At 42.4% G+C, this 17544-nt stretch overlaps 1 protein-coding gene across 1 annotated transcript; it reads right to left on the bottom strand.

The window, feature by feature from the left end:
* Positions 1 to 3103: 3103 nt before the first annotated feature.
* Positions 3104 to 15941, bottom strand: LOC139392281 (ribonucleotide reductase M2 b). Its single transcript, XM_071140150.1, has 9 exons — positions 15808 to 15941; positions 12060 to 12212; positions 11642 to 11758; positions 10774 to 10907; positions 10095 to 10189; positions 9572 to 9705; positions 9106 to 9210; positions 5924 to 6037; positions 3104 to 5744 (listed from the first exon to the last, which is right to left on the bottom strand). Exons 1-9 carry the CDS (start codon positions 15856 to 15858, stop codon positions 5592 to 5594), a joined length of 1056 nt encoding a protein of 351 aa, XP_070996251.1. The 5' UTR covers positions 15859 to 15941; the 3' UTR covers positions 3104 to 5591.
* Positions 15942 to 17544: the final 1603 nt, after the last annotated feature.

Below are 17544 nucleotides of genomic sequence, written 5' to 3' on the forward strand. Positions count from 1 at the left end.
AGGGCATTATTACAGACAGAAAAACTGCTAAGAACCTCCCCCCCCCCCCCCAGACAATACCGCAGGTGAAGAAGCCGGATGTGGAGGTCCTGGACTGGCTTAGTTACATGTGGTCTGCAGTTGTGAGGCCGGTTGGACGTACTGTAAAACAATCTAAAATGATGTTGGAGGCGGCTTAAGGTAGAGAAATTAACATTAAATTATCTGGCAAAAGCCCTAGTGGACATTCCTGTAGTCAGCATGCCAATTGCACACTCCCTCAAAACACAAGACATCTGTGGCATTGATCGGGTTGTTTAATCATCTTCTTGATATGTCACACCTGTCAGGTGGATGGATTATCTTGGCAAAGGAGAAATGCTCACTAGCAGGGATGTAAACACATTTGTGCTCAAAATCTGTGAGAATTACGTTTTTTGCGTGTTTCGAAAATTTCTACAATCTTTTATTTCAGCTCATGAAACATGGAACAAACACTTTACATGTTACATGGCCCCATGTCACAAGGAACTTTATTTACACAATTCTTGGAAGCTGAAAATGGCCCAGTTCTTCCATATCCTGCATACTCACCAGACGTCACCCATTGAGCATGTTTGGGATGCTCTAGATCAATGTGTGTGACAGCATGTTCCAGTTCCTGCCAATATCCAGCAACTTCACACAGCCATTGAAGAGGAGTGGGACAACATTCCACAGGCCACAATCAACAGCCTGATCAACTCTATGTGAAGGAGATGCTGCGATGAATAAGGCAAATGGTCGTCACACCAGATACTGACTGGTTTTCTGATCCACGCCAATACCTTCTTTTTTTTTATGCATCCGTGACCAACATACACATATCTCCCAGTCTCGTGAAATCCGTAGATTAAGGCCTGAAGAATTTATTTCCATTGACTGATTTCCTCATATGAAATGTAACTCAGTAAAATCGTTACATTGTTGCATGTTGTGTTTATATTTTTGTTCAGAATTACATTTCCATTACATTTCCATTACATTTCCATTACATTTCCATTACATTTGTTACATTACAGCCTTATTAAAAATATATGTTTTTAAATCCCCTTCATCAATTACACACAATAATAATAATAATGACAAAGTTAAAAACAGGTTTGCAAATGTATTACAAATTTAAAAAACTGAAATACCTTATTTACATAAGTATTCAGACCCTTTGCTGCCAGACTTGAAATTGAGCTCCGGTGCATCCAGTTTCCATTGATCCAACTTGAGATGTTTTTGCAACTTGATTGGAGTCCACCTGTGTAAACTCAATTGATTGGACATGATTTGGAAAGGCACGTATCTGTCTATATAAAGGACCCAAGGTTGAGATTGCATGTCAAAGCAAAAACCAAGCCACGAGGTCGAAGGAGTTGTCCGTAGATCTCCGTCGAGGCACAGATCTGGGGAAGGGAACCAAAACATTTCTGCAGCATTGAAAGTCCAAGAATACAGGGGCCTCCATCATTCTTAAATGGAAGAAGTTTGGAACCACCACTACTTTTCCTAGAGCTGGCCGTCTGGCCAAATTGAGCAATCGGGGGAGAAGGGCCTTGGTCAGGAAGGTGACCAAGAACCCGATGGTCACTAACAGAGCTCGAGAGTTCTGTGCCAGCCAGAGACCGTACTTGAACCCGATCAAACATCTCTGGAGAGACCTGAGACCTGAAAATAGCTGTGCAGAGACACTCCCCATCCAACCTGGCAGAGCTATTTTTAGTAGAGGCCATCACTCTGTTCTCACGTAATTGCATAGCCTGTTAAAATGTTGCGCAACATGAGCTCATGTGTCACGGATCTCTCTGGAACTGTCATTGCTCACACCTGGCCCCTATTCCCACTGATTGTGTTTGTATACATGTGCCCTTTGTTCACCATGGTAGGGTCGATTATTGTTCCTATGTCCGTTGGTGCGTGTGAATACCTGTACCTGTGCTGTGTGTTTTGGGCTTTCGTGCCCTTGTGGATTGCGCAGATTATTATGGGTCTCACCCAATGTGTAAATAATTGTGTGCGTGAAATTTGAGGTAGTCCTCCTAGCTCTTTTGTTTTGGGTTTCTACCCTGTGTTTTGTTACGTGTTTGTTTGGTTTTCGTGCCTTTACATGGCCCGCTGGCTCTAATTCAGGTTAATAAAAAAAATGGTAAACCAGGGCGGGATCAGCCAGCGGCGGCTTCCCGCATGCGCGATTCATTTGCAGTCCTGCTCTGACTGCAGCTGGGAGGGTCTGCAGTGCCTGTGAGTGCTTTGGGACGGGGATGGGGCCCACGGCAGCACCCGCTGCTCATTGAGAAGAGTAAGAACGATACGTGCTTTCACGTCAGAGTCTCCAAGTCACCAATAACCCCAGAAAAAGTCGCTAGTCGCTTAAAAAAAAAAAAGTTGTTGGGGTCTGAATACTCACTAAATTGGCAACACTGCCCCAGACCTCCTGTTAACCAGGTCCACTCCCCAATGGCCACAGCTTAACAAGCTGGTTTACTTTAAGTTGACCAAACTATTCACTTAAATAAATATTTATTCAAAAATAAATGCATTAACATTACAATTTAAGAGCAATTCCATCACCTTTTAAATTTCATACCAATTAATTATAATAAATAAACTCAATATCTAGTTCAAACAAGGGTATTACATATTTAACTAGGCAAGTCAGTTAAGAACAAATTTACAATGACGGCCTACCAAAAGGCCTCCTGCAGGGACGGAGGCACGGGATTAAAAATAAATATAGGACAAAACACTACATAAAGAGAGACCTAAGACAACATTTATTATATACATATTTTAAAACTTTATTTAACTATGCAAGTCAGTTAAGAACAAATTATTTTTTACAATGACGGCCTACCAAAAGGCCTTGTGGAGACGGGGACCTGGGATTAAAATAAATAAATACAATATAGGACAAAAACACACATCACAACAAGAGACACAACACTACTTAAAGGGAGACCCAAGACAACATGGTAGCAACACAAAACATGGTACAAACATTGGGCACAGACAACAGCACAAAGGGCAAGAAGGTAGAGACAACAATACATCACACGAAGCAGCCACAACTGTCAGTAAGCGTATCCATGATTGAGTCATTGAATGAAGAGACGAGATAAAACTGTCCAGTTTGAGTGTTGGTTGCAGCTCGTTCCAGTAGCTAGCTGCAGTGAACTGAAAAGAGGAGCGACCCAGGGATGTGTGTGCTTTGGGGACCTTTAACAGAATGTAACTGGCAGAACAGGTGTTGTTTGTGGAGGATGAGGGCTGTAGTAGGTATCAGTAGAGTATCTCTGCAGTAGATATCTCAGATAGGGGGGAGTGAGGCCTAAGAGGGTTTTATAAATAAGCATCAACCAGTGGGTCTTGCAATGGGTTTACAGAGATGACCAGTTTACAGAGGAGTATAGAATGCAGTGATGTGTCCTATAAGGAGCATTGGTGGCAAATCTGATGGCTGAATGGTAAAGAACATCTAGCCGCTCGAGAGCATCCTTACCTGCATATCTATAAATGACTTCTCCGTAATCTAGCATGGGCAGGATGGTCATCTGAATCAGGTTTAGTTTGGCAGCTGGGGTGAAAGAGGAGCGATTACAATAGAGAAAACCAAGTCTAGATTTAACTTTGGCCTGCAGCTTTGATATGTGCTGAGAGAAGGACAGTGTACTGTACAGCCATACTCCCAAGTACTTGCAGGGAGAAACTGTGTAGCAGGGCATGGGGATAGTCACATTAGAAGGGCTGGGGAGATGAGGAAATGTTGGACGGGTAAGGAGGCATGGCTGAGTTAAATAGGAATCCTGACTTAATGAAGTGGTGATTAAAGAGCTCAGCCATGTGCTCCTTGTCAGTAACAACCACATCATCAACATTAAGGGACATGGGCAGCTGTGAGGAGGAGGGTTTATTCTCCAAAACTTCTTAGGGTTAGACCCAGAGAGAGAACTGCTCATTAAAGTAACTAACTTTGGCCTTCCGGATAGCCTGAGTGCACTTATTTCTCATTTGCTTGAACGAATATACCAGTCAGCCTGAGTATGCGTGTGCCAAGCCTTTTGCCAAATGCAATTCTTGAGGTGGAGAAACTCTGCAAGATCACGGTCGAACCAGCGGCTGAACCTGTTTTTAATTCTAATTTTCTTTAGAGGCGTGTTTGTTAAAAATACCAGTGAAAATATCAAAAAAGAAAATTGAAAACAAGAATGAAAACATTAATGCTAATGAAAATGGCTAGCTAACTAGCTGGAAACTAAGCTATCAAAACAAAGCCAGTACTTAACAATAGCAAACTAAGCTAGCTAGCGGCTAATATTAGCAAGTTAACACGTTAGCCAGCCAACAACAAAGCTACACAGCAAAAAAAAATGTTGCCAATGCTACGACAATTCCTATTTACAGATAGCTAAATGTGTGTACCTTTTCCTGATATATATTTTTGTCTTCTTTTGTTCCTCGTGCTTCACAATTGTATTCACTTGATCCTGGAGGGCATTGCCCCTGTCGAGTAACCGGAGCTCCTTGCTTTTTCCCACCGAAGAGTCCGCCGCCGTGGAGAAAAATCACTCATGACGGGTAACGCACAGGCGTCAAGACCATATTCCACCCCAACTACAATCAGACATATCCTGGCCCGGAGGATAACAGCTCTCTGAGACAACTGGATATTAACTTGGCTTAAATCAGTTAAAGCTTGCCAGTCCGTTGCCATCTTTTCAAAACGTCAGCTAGCATGTAGCATAGCCACTGCCAGCACTACCAACTAGCTAGCGCCAGGGGGAGGGCCTTAATTTGACAGTGGCTGTCCACAAAAAGAAAGCATTGATCAATGATGGAGCTGGAAATATGTAGAAGCAGGTGGGATACAAAGGAAAATATTGTGGTGTTCCACCACGTGCAAGTTTTGCAAACACACACTCTCACACACACATTCTTCCTAATAGTTCTAGCTATGCATCTAGAACAAATGATTATCAGAGAGAGAGAGACTATGAGCAGTATTAATTTTATAAAACAAACAAAAGGCATTGATCAATAACTCCTTATGTAACAGTTTAGCTTCTGTCCCTCTCCTCGCCCCTACCTGGGCTCGAACCAGGGACCCTCTGCACACATCAACAGCCACCCTCGAAGCATCGTTACCCATCGCTCCACAAAAGCCACAACCCTTTGCAGAGCAAGGGGAACAACTACTTCAAGGTCTCAGAGCGAGTGATGTCACCGATTGAAATGCTATTAGCGCACACCACCGCTAACTAGCTAGCCATTTCACATCGGTTACACTTATTAAAACCATTGCATTGGTTCACTAGTATTGCTGCCATTGTCAGTGTGAAGTCCTTGTTAAATCAAGATAAAATACAACAAATGTAAATTCAATATACAGGTCAAGTGTAATAATGTGTGGCTTTTTTTTCCATTTTCAAACCCACACGAGTGCCTGTACTTGGATTGATGTTATGCCACTCAGCACCTATGTGGTTATAATTCTTCCAATCAGGATTCCCCTCCAATCGCATCTGAGGTTATTATGGAACTCCTGAAGCCTCCTCTTTTTCTTCACGTGGAACCATGTGTTTTAACTAGAAGTCTGCATCAAGGGTGAAGTCACAGTTCATGGTGTTTGACATCACTCCATACCTCTGGTACTCAGCCACACGCTTCTCAAAGAAGTTTGTTTTCCCTTCCAGTGAGATGGACTCCATGAAGTCGAAGGGGTTTTCTGTCAGATAGACCTGGGATAGAAAGCATTCCTTTTGCTCTTGACAACTTTATTTTGTCATTGTCAAGCCAAGCATGACATCCTATCAATCCATGAGTTGGACCAACAGGCTGGCGCTATGTATACGCTACCTACACACTAAAAATATCAAAATACTATGTTGTAGAGTCAAAATAATAAGGAAAGACTCACCTTGGCCAATCCCAGGTCTTGGAGTAAACGGTCTGCCACAAACTCAATGTACTGCTTCATCAGCACACCATTAATCCCAATCAGATCCACAGGTAAGGCCTCTGTCAGAAACTCCTGAAATGTGAACATGTGTGGTTATGGACACGTTCCAGATTCCCGTTAAAATGTGTCCTTCTGGACACGTTCCAGATTCCCGTTAAAATGTGCCATTATGGACATGTTCTTGATCATTGTTAGATAGACCTTTTATCATACAGATACAATTACTATGAACCAAACCTCACTGTTTTTAATGGATTTACAATGACGTATGTTTTTATAATGGCGAGAGTATGTGTGGCTGTCACCAAATTTTGTCAACCGGTGATTGTCAAGCAAATATCTGCAGGTCTCACGGTAATTGACTGTTAATTAACATAAACACATTCAGCATCTCCTGGCTTCCACACAGCCTACAAGCCACTGATGCAGACCTTTGGGAACATCTACTGTTTAAAAATAAATAAATCCATGTAATATGGCCTACACCTTCACAATAAATCCATTATTTATTTTAGACCGGTCTAAAGAAACATGAAGAAAATGTAGTCTACTTCAGAAGAACAGAATAGTATAAATCAGAATTGTCCATACGTTATAGCCTGATCTGGCTGTGGGCTAGACTAGTTCATTTAGCAGACAAGATTAGCTTAGAATTCCGTGTCATTATTTTATAGTATGTAGAAAACATTTGAACCAAGCTGAATAAAATAGGAAGGACATTTTCTCCAAACGATTTGAGGGAGGGTGCACATGCAGCTTTTCTGTGTTGAGGGTTCACAAAGAAATAGGTACTCCTATATCTTAATTTAGAGTTATTAATTTAACTTTAGTTGTTCCACAAACATTGGGCTTTATGTTTTATACATTGTACGGTGCATGATGATTTGAATAAAGTCACTTGAAAGGCATGAGCTCTACTTTGTTTTTTTGCTGTACACACTACATCAGTCACTCGTTCACAATTTGACAAGCACTTGACAATGCATAGAATTTCACGGCTGCATCCCCTTTGTGTGGCCGTAACGCACCCTAAACAAATCCATGCCCTTTTCTGCCAGTGTGCCCTTCTTCCAGACTGCTGCACACTCCATCACATGGTCAGGTCTTTCTCACAGGCTACAAGTGAAGACAATCTCACACAAATTATCAAGGAACCCACCAGGTACAACCCTAAATCCGTAAACTTGGGCATCCTAATAGACATTATCCTGACCAACTTGCCCCCCAAATACACATCTGCTGTATTCAAATCAGGATCTCAGTGATCACTGCCTCATTGAATGTATCCGCTACGGGTCCGCAGTCAAACGACCACCACTCATCACTGTCAAACGCTCCCTAAAACACTTCTGCGAGCAGGCCTTTCTAATCGACCTGGCCCGGGTATCCTGGAAGGATATTGACCTCATCCCGTCAGTTGAGGATGCCTGGTCATTCTTTAAAAGTAACTTCCTCACCATTTTAGATAAGCATGCTCCGTTCAAAAAATGCAGAACTAAGAACAGATATAGCCCTTGTTTCACTCCAGACCTGACTGCCCTCCACCAGCACAAAAACATCCCGTGGCGGACTGAAAAAGCATTGAATAGCCCCCGCGATATGCAACTGTTCAGGGAAGTCAGGAACCAATACACGCAGTCAGTCAGGAAAGCAGAGGACAGCTTTTTCAAGCAGAAATTTGCATCCTGTAGCTCTAATTACAAAAAGTTCTGGGACACTGTAAAGTCCATGGAGAATAAGAGCACCTCCTCCCAGCTGCCCACTGCACTGAGGCTAGGTAACACGGTCACCACCGATAAATCCGTGATAATCGAAAACTTCAACAAGCATTTCTCAACGGCTGGCCATGCCTTCCTCCTGGCTACTCCAACCTCGGCCAACAGCCGAGGTTTTCAGATGTTCTGAAAGAGCTGCAAAACCTGGACCCATACAAATCAGCTGGGCGTGACAATCTGGACCCTCCATTTCTGAAACTGTCCGCCGCCATTGTCGCAACCCCTATTACCAGCCTGTTCAACCTCTCCTTCGTAGACATAAGTATCAAATACTTATGTCATGCAATAAAATGCAAATTAATTACTTAAAAACCCTACAATATGATTTTCTGAATTTTTGTTTTAGATTCCGTCTCTCACAGTTGAAGTGTACCTATGATAAAAAAGTACAGACCTCTACATGCTTTGTAAGTAGGAAAACCTGCAAAATCGGCAGTGTATCAAATACTTGTTCTCCCCACTGTATATGCCAGTTAGGCTCTACGCCAATTATAAAGTGGATTAATGTGCTTAATTTTAAGTTATTTGGCCACTGTAGTTGTGATACAAACCTTGCAAAAACATATAGGTCTATGGGCTAGGCTACATGAGGTGTACAACTATGATTAGAATAAAAACATGTATTGTTTCTTATGCTGGGCATCATACACACGTGATCATATATCATTCACAAGTGATAGGCTAATATTGTCACCCATCAGACTATTGCTGATTTAATCTCGTCTTAAATATGTGAAATTTGTTTTGATTTAGAATGTACCATTATCATAAGCACCTGTATCGAAATGGGCAGCGGAAAATATGTCATCAACGCACTTCAAAATCAAATTTACTGGTCACATACACATATTTAGCAGATGTTATTGTGAGGGTAATGAAATGCTTGTAAATAGCGAATGGAGGACACTTTTCCCATCAGGTAAGCTATACTCCTGTTGCAAAGACAAGCCAAGTGCTTAATATTAGGAAAGTTGAGAAATAAATATAGTAGCCCTAGTCTATAGAAGTCTGATGGGATCCTCCTCTTTTTAATAGAGGCCATTACTCTGTTCTCACGCAATTCCATAGCCTATTGAAATGTTGCGCAACATGAGCTGATGAGCTCTCATGGAGTGTTTGATTAGATTAGCATTGATGTCAACGTGACTTGTGGGACAATAGAGTGCTGAGTACCAGGCTGTTAGTCAGTTTGGTAGGCTACTAATGACCATCCACAGCATCAGAGCTTGGAGAAGCTCACCTAAACAGTCACGTGGAATTTGACAGCCATCATGACTCTGGTGTGGAGGTAATGCGGTCAACAGCACTAGGCGAGAGTCATGCATCTACTTCTGATGTTAGACAGTATTCATTTCACGGACTCACCTGCTCAATGCTGACAGCTTTGGTGATAATGTCCTTCACCCTGTCCTCTGACGGTTTCTTCACTATGTAGCTGTACAACAGACAGGCAAAGTTACAGTGCAGGCCCTGAAGATACAAACATACATTAAAAGATCAATACTCTATAGTGACACTTATATCGGCAGGGAGGTCAATACATTTTAGCTGTTGCTACTTTTCTAATCAAATAACAGCAAAACGTTGAGGCTGGAAAATGTTTGTGCTGCATCAAGATGTAGCTTAGATGTCCTTTGAAAAGAGACTAAAACTGGACTGTTCAATCCCAGTCCAAGAGGGCCCAAACACTTTGTGTTTATGTTTACTACCTGCTAGTTAATTACACTCACCTGGGAGGTGTAAATTACTTCCTGATTAGAGGGGAACAACTAAAAAGAGCCAGTGGAACTGGTTTGGAGGTTCAGAGTTGAAAGGACACAGAGCATCTAACCTCATCTCTGCTGATGAGCTCGTTGGAGTAGGTGAGCCCAGGCATCAGGCCTCTCTTCTTCAACCAATAAATAGCAGCAAACGACCCTGAGAAGAAGATGCCCTCCACTGCAGCGAACGCTACTATCCTCTCCCCTGTGGAGGAATTGAAACATGGGTTGGTGGTTTAATTAAAAAATGGCAGCATTAAAAAAATGTGTATAACTAGCAGCGAAGGCTGAATTATTAAACGAAGAATGAACGCACAAAATAACTATCCAACGACACATATGAAACATTTCCATGTCCTAGCCATGCATTGGGTGGACACTGTTACTATAGCAATGAGGATCATGTCCTAGCCATGCATTGGGTGGACACTGTTACTATAGCAATGAGGATCATGTCCTAGCCATGCATTGGGTGGACACTGTTACTATAGCAATGAGGATCATGTCCTAACCATGCATTGTCCAGGGTGAACACTGTTACTATAGCAATGAGGATGTTACAGCTGTGAGACTGTTCCTTTTTCAAGAACTCACCGAAAGTGGATTTGGTGTCAGAGATCCACTGGATCGCCCAGTCTGCTTTCCTTCTCACACACGGCATAGTCTGAATGGCATTGAACAAATGTTCCCTGTGCAGACAAGAGAAACGGAGAACAGGTTCAGAACATTTGTGCCTGTAGATCAAAACATGCACCAACCAACCCCTCCTCCAAGTCTAGTATCACCGTTTCACCACAATGATCTCCTCAACTGACAAAATGAGCTCCATATACCACCTGGTGAGGATATCAGGGCCTGTGTTCATAATGCATAACACAGGAGGAGTGCTGATCTAGGATCAGTGTTGCCTTTTGGATCATAATGAATAAGGTTACATGGACAGGGAAGACCTGATCCTAGATCACTACACCTACTCTGAGATGCTTCATGATGCGGGCCTCAGAGTCCCCGATGTAAGTGTTGATGAGCATGCCATACATCTCATTAGACTATAGTCATGTACCTCTCCTCAGAGTCCCTGATGTAAGTGTTGATGAGCATGCCATACATCTCATTAGACTATAGTCACGTACCTCTCCTCAGAGTCCCTGATGTAAGTGTTGATGAGCATGCCATACATCTCATTAGACTATAGTCACGTACCTCTCCTCAGAGTCCCTGATGTAAGTGTTGATGAGCATGCCATACATCTCATTAGACTATAGTCACGTACCTCTCCTCAGAGTCCCTGATGTAAGTGTTGATGAGCATGCCGTACATCTCAGAATGGATGTTCTCTATGAGGATCTGGAACCCATAGAAGGATCGGGCCTCTGGAAGCTGTACCTCCTGACTAAACCTCTGGACCTGAGGGATGGATAACATTGGGTCAGCAGCGTAGCATAGTGGTTAGAGCGTTGGACTAGTAACCAAAAGGTTGCAAGATCAAGGTAAAAAATCTGTCGTTCTGCCCCTGAACAGGCAGTTAACCCACTGTTCCTAGGCCGTCATTGAAAATAAGAATTTGTTCTTAACTGACTTGCCGAGTTAAATAAAGGTAAAAAAGGATGAAGGATGAATAGGCTGGGGTGAGAATACAGTATAATACAGTATAATACAGTACTACTGTATAACTACATCAACAACAAATAGGCTGGGGTGAGAACACAGTATAATACAGAATAATACAGTATAATACAGTACTACTGTATAGCTACATCAACAACAAATAGGCTGGGGTGAGAACACAGTATAATACAGTACTACTGTATAGCTACATCCATGATCTAGAACAAAACTTATGGGGCAGTTTCCCAGACACAGTTTCCTGGATGTCGAGTCCTGGACCAAAAAGCCAGCTCAGTGGAGAATCTCCATTTAACGCCATGGTTCCTAACGCCCTACAGACCAGGGTTCCTATTGCCCTACAGACCAGGGTTCCTAACGCCCTACAGACCAGGGTTCCTAACGCCCTACAGACCAGGGTTCCTAACGCCCTACAGACCAGGGTTCCTAACGCCCTACAGACCAGGGTTCCTAACGCCCTACAGACCAGGGTTCCTAACGCCCTACAGACCAGGGTTCCTAAGAGAGGGACTCACAAGGTTCTCGTTGACAATGCCGTCGCTGGCAGCGAAGAAAGCTAAGATGTGAGAGATGAAGTGTTTCTCATCAGGCTTCAAGTTGTCCCAGTGTGCCAGGTCCTTAGATAGATCCACCTGCAGCACAGACGGTTGGTTACAAACAGTTCCACACTTCAACCACCACCTAACCACACATCAACCACCTACATTAAACCGTGCTTTGTTTTTTTAAGTGAGCGAGACTGTGTGTTGTATGTAGCATATTGCCTCGCTCTCCTGACATTAGGCTTTACAAACCACACATCAATCTCGCAAGCGACAGCCTTCAGTTTTCACACATTCAAAATGAGGGAGTATTGTTTCATGTATTCTGACGACTGTCTTGCTCTTTACAGGGAATAGGCAGCATTTGGAATTCAAGGTAATTAGCCCCCACCTCTTCCACTGTCCAGAAGGAAGCCTGGGCCTGTTTGTACATCCTCCAGATGTCAGGGTACTGGATTGGGAAGATGACAAAACGCCTGGGGTTGTCTCTAAGCAAGGGCTCATCCTCTGTGCAGCGTTGCTGGTCTGTGTCTTTGTGGCTGTTCTGTATGAAACAATTGAAGACCACAGCTTCTTCATCTTACAGCATACAGTCACCTAAACATCAACTGAAATATATTTGATAGCCTTTTAGAATGTTAGGCGTATCAGAGATACAGATAGCAAAGAAATGCACCTTCTGTTGTGATACCACTGGTTGGAGAACATTGAATGTTGTACATTAGTACAAAGTCGCTGAAACAGCTGATCTAGCCAGTGGTGTAGGTCTATGTTTTAGGTGAGGTAGTGCAAAATAAACAAAAAAACATGAATGACATCATTTCCTAAAAGTTTGTACTGACAGACGTAGCCAATTTAATAGCCCATCATTCTAGAATATGCATAGAAAAATGAGTGCTCCAATTACAACATCTACCTATGGCCACACAGGCCATTGTCTAAACCCTAATTAAATAAAGGTTCAATAAAAAGTTATATTTTGAATTCCCTCAAACACCAAGTTAGGCATACGTATTTTAAAAATAGGTCATCATCACTGTCAATGGTGAATGATAATTCTTCATGTTTTACCAACCAGACTACATCTCCATGTGTTGCTCTGGGCCAGTCGTGTGTTGCTCTGGGCCAGTCGTGTGTTGCTCTGGGCCAGTCGTGTGTTGCTCTGGGCCAGTCGTGTGTTGCTCTGGGCCAGTCGTGTGTTGCTCTGGGCCAGTCGTGTGTTGCTCTGGGCCAGTCGTGTGTTGCTCTGGGCCAGTCGTGTGTTGCTCTGGGCCAGTCGTGTGTTGCTCTGGGCCAGTCGTGTGTTGCTCTGGGCCAGTCGTGTGTTGCTCTGGGCCAGTCGTGTGTTGCTCTGGGCCAGTCGTGTGTTGCTCTGGGCCAGTCGTGTGTTGCTCTGGGCCAGTCGTGTGTTGCTCTGGGCCAGTCATGTGTTGCTCTGGGCCAGTCATGTGATCTCAGTTTCATGGTAATTTAGATATTTGTGAATTACTGTTTGGTGAGTGAATGAAAGCAGATGCTGTTATACCATTAGCCTTTCTGTATATATCCTCTCTAGCGGTGAGCGCTGTTGAGTTCTGCCACATTCTACATTTTGACTATTCGGCTTCAGCTAACCATCTTAAAATCTCATTGAAATTAGGCGTTGGTGTAACAGTAACGTTACAGGCTATGCTATTATATTAGGTTCCGTTATGCAAAATGAAAATGAATCATTATGTGATCTTGAGAGACATTAATTCAGTTTTGATCTAACGTTACTAAAGAGCACCATGGTGAGAAGTGATCATCTCCTATTTGTAATGATAAGTGATGAGTAGGACTATTAGACAGAACTTGGTTATTCGAAGAGAAAGGACTAAAAAAGGTCATTTTAAGCAAAAGATGCTGAAAGGGCAGTCCCAGGATGATGTTATTTAAAGAAGTTTAACCAAATTCTGGTGCTGAATGATAGCTCTGCCATTTGGGCCAGTTCAGGAACAAACAACAATAGTTTAGAGTAGGCTACACTCTAATTGGCCTACGACTACGTGGTATACTGAGGCTATAGACTAATGTAAATACAGTACCAGTCAAAATTAGACACACCTACTCATTCAAGGGTTTTTCTTAATTTTTGACTATTTTCTACATTGTAAAATATTAGTGAAGACATCAAAACTATGAAATAACACATATGGAATCATGCAGTAACCAAAAAAAAGTGTTAAACAAATCAAAATATATTATATGAGATTCTTCAAAGTGGCCACCATTTGCGTTGATGACAGCTTTGCACACTCCTGGAATTCTCTCAACCAGTTTATACCCAACCTTCCAGTTAGTTGCCTTGAAGTCACTGAAGTCAGTTGGATGACCGCTCAAGACGTTTTCTCAGTCAGAGCTTGTTTATTCCCGACTTCCCAGTTAATTAACTTGACTTCAATGAGTTCAAGACTTCGCAGTTCCGAGGTAACAGTTGTTTTGAGAGGAGCACAAATCATGCTTTATTGACAGCATGGCCAATGTTGAATGTATCATTTTAAATTTGGGAAAAAAAATGAGACCCTCCCAGATGTGGGACCACACAGCCACTGATTCCTTCCAAACCACTCATTGTTGAATTTGTGATTTCCAACTTGTTGTGTAATGTTTATGTCCAATAGCCGATGAGCACCGATATGTTATCTATAATTTCTCTTCATATGACAAGGATTAAAAAGGATTTGTCAGTAGATTGTCAACTTGATTCATGATGATGACTGCCAGCTAAGATTTTGAAAGTATGAAGTTGACATGATCAGTCCAATCAAAGCTACTGTACATATAATGTGATTTGACATAATTGTATCTGTGGCCAATGACTTTAAGCCTTCTTGGATGGGCACTTCTCGTGTAACTCTATTGCAGCACTAAAGGGGCTATAATTTTCTATCTCTGCCCTTAGACTTGGCATGAGTGACAGAACACTGAGCCAATCACGGCGCAACACTCCTTATTTTCTGCTGGCTTGCCCCATCACTACAGAAAGCACTGAGCTGGGCTGAAACACCTGCATTTTGGAGCTGACGAACTCAAGAAAATACCATTTTAAAAAGAGACCATGTTTGTATGCAGCTTCATTAAGTCAGTGATATTATATATATATATATATATATATACACACACACACATACATTGTTTACAAACTGATATGTGACACATATTAATGACAAAATAACACGCAAAATAGGCAAGCCTTTTTTTGCAAAAAATGTGGGGATCTTCACCTGCCCTGAATGACTGGTCGCCACTGGTCCTAGGCAAAATGGTGTCGCCTTAACCAAGTGGTCACATAATTCTGGGTTACACTGCACAAGAGGGGTCTGTGGAGTTTTATGAACATCCTCAAGGAAGACACACACATGTTTTTCCAACGGTCTGGTCGGCTGAAGTAGTCAAGCCTCCGCAGTGCACACAGCTAGCCTAATAGTTCATCATTCTCGCCACTGCCAGAGAGAAGACGGGGAAGAAACCACCATTTATTTACCTACCTCTAGGCTGCTACACATATTTATTTGGTTTGGCATTCTATCGTTTCATATAATTGTAGTGCTAATTAAATATCCTTCATTTAGAATGTATCTGAATTAATTTAGCAGAAATAGTTTGACCAGCTCCATGTATTCTCGTCAAATAGAAACTAGTGAGGGTACCCGCTGCACCGTGCTCCGGCAGCAACCACATTCACCATTTTTTGTTTCATAACGTCGGCGAAAACACATCTACGACAATGCAGTTCTTACATAAAATAGCAGCAACATTATATTTGACATGAATAAATAAGTTGTCTGCTATTATAAATTTACATCTTAGTAACATGCTCTTTGTGATAAAGTTATTTCTCGACCACATTTAAATTTAGATCAACAATGAATGCAGCAATATTGCAGCAATGTATCACGGCCGTTCGCAAAGGTGCCTGCCCTGAATGTTTTGGTTGTTCCATACTGTTTAACGGACTAAACTACATACATCTCAGCTCTCAGTTGTTGTAGTGGTCTTTGTTTATAGGTTACACAAGCTCACACACTAGGCAATTTAAAGTGCTATGGTAATAACGTTACAACTATACACAATGGGAAGGAAAAAAAGGCATTTCGACAGGTTCACATTATTGTTACCTGGTAATCCTTGGACTCTGTGCGTACATTGGTTAGATTTGAGCAGTCCATTTCGTGAACAAGCAACACTCAAGCAGCGAAGTCGCTCCTGCTAGTGTTCACCTTGTTGTCTTTGGTCTGGTCACAGCGTTTCTAAACCGAGGCGAAATATCGCGAGAAGTGCCGGGAACGTAGGCGCAACATCGCGAGAAGTGAGGGAACGTAGGCGCAACATCGCGAGAAGTGAGGGAACGTAGAGGCGCAACAGACCAGGCCGGGGTTTAGGGTTCCACAAGTAAGTGAGAGATGTTACATGTTTGTCTTTAGATCTCAATTTTTTCCAAATCTAAAGGCACAACCTGGATTAGAGCCAGTGTCTTAAGTAGTTGAACATGTTACTACTCCAACCTCGTGAAAGTGACAAACGGACACGTTTTCATTTTCGTAAAAAACAACTTTGATTTAACGCACAATTCGACCAAGATAATAGAGGAAATATGCAAGAAATAAATGGCGAAACTCTGCAGGCAGACGTCGACCAATCGCGTTCCCGTTGTCATGCTGCATCAAACGGCTGCTAAACTAATCGTTAAGCGATACCTTCTAAACGTCAAGATATTGTAATGTATTTTACCAGGCAAGTCAGTTAAGAACAAATTCTTATTTTCAATGACGGCCTAGGAACGGTGGGTTAACTACCGGTTCATGGGCAGAACGACAGATTTCTACATTGTCAGCTCGGGGATTCGAACTTGCAACCTTTCGGTTACTGGCCCTGCGGCCCCATGAATGAAACAATGCAGGGAGCAGGTGTCGAACCTCGACCTTCTAGCCCGAAGCCCAGGGTCGTTACACTATTACCACGTTCACTTGCTTGTCAGAAAGTTAACTCTGGAATGTTCGACTTGATAATTGGTTGTAGTTACACACATGCCGTTATCAACCAGTTAGTAAGTCAGGCATGTCAAGAGTTTCTTAGCTCCGACTGGCACGTGAATGCGGCATGAATCGAGAAACCTCTATTTTCCTCGATAGTATGCAATGACACTATTTCAAAACTTTCCGATATTACAGAGAACATGTTAATTATCTCGGAAAACATGTGTAATGTTGTACTTCTTGTTCACGTATTTCATGCTAATGTTGGGTTTTTGAGCTAGAATTGACTCTAATTCATTCCTTGAAGGAGTGATCTCCTTGGCCAAGAATGCTAAACGCGGCCCATTGACGACGCATGGGCAACGCACACAACGGGCGTTACAATGTCAATGAAGTTTACCATCTCCTCAAAATAATCTCTGCGTTAGACCCGGTGACGTGTTTCTGCGCATGCGTTTAGCTAGCCAACGTCACCAGAGGTCGGTCTTAATTCCCTGTGCACCTTATTTGCGGCAGTATTACGTAATGACAATGCAAGTTGCTCCCTCTCCGGAGCTCAACGTTTGTTTTAATTTCCTTTTCTGATTGACTGAAAATTGAAATCGAAAATGTACTACACAGTAAGGATTGGACTCTTTAATCTTTCCTGCACATAGGCCTACCCATGTGAACTTTTTGAAATTAGCTACCACTTCTCTCCAAATGGACCCTCTCCCATGTATCACGAATCAATGTAAAAGACATGGTTTGGAATGGTATACCTGAACCCTCCAAAATTTGCCTGATCCGACAAAACACATTTCAGTGTATCCTCGCTTATTCAGACGTCAAACACTCCAGTTACACGTTGCTCATCTGATTCAGTTTTCATAGAGCTTA

Source organism: Oncorhynchus clarkii, chromosome 32, assembly GCF_045791955.1.
Source record: "Oncorhynchus clarkii lewisi isolate Uvic-CL-2024 chromosome 32, UVic_Ocla_1.0, whole genome shotgun sequence".
NCBI lineage: Eukaryota > Metazoa > Chordata > Actinopteri > Salmoniformes > Salmonidae > Oncorhynchus > Oncorhynchus clarkii.

What these genes read in the sequence shown, in the direction of transcription:
- LOC139392281 (XM_071140150.1), bottom strand. Translation starts at nt 15,858, where the DNA reads ATGGACTGCTCAAATCTAACCAATGTACGCACAGAGTCCAAGGATTAC. An exon ending in ATCAGGGACTCTGAGGAGAG is followed by an intron (nt 10,190 to 10,773) that starts GTACGTGACTAT and finishes TTGTCTGCACAG; the next exon opens with GGAACATTTGTTCAATGCCA. An exon ending in AAGCTGTCAGCATTGAGCAG is followed by an intron (nt 6,038 to 9,105) that starts GTGAGTCCGTGA and finishes TTCACATTTCAG; the next exon opens with GAGTTTCTGACAGAGGCCTT.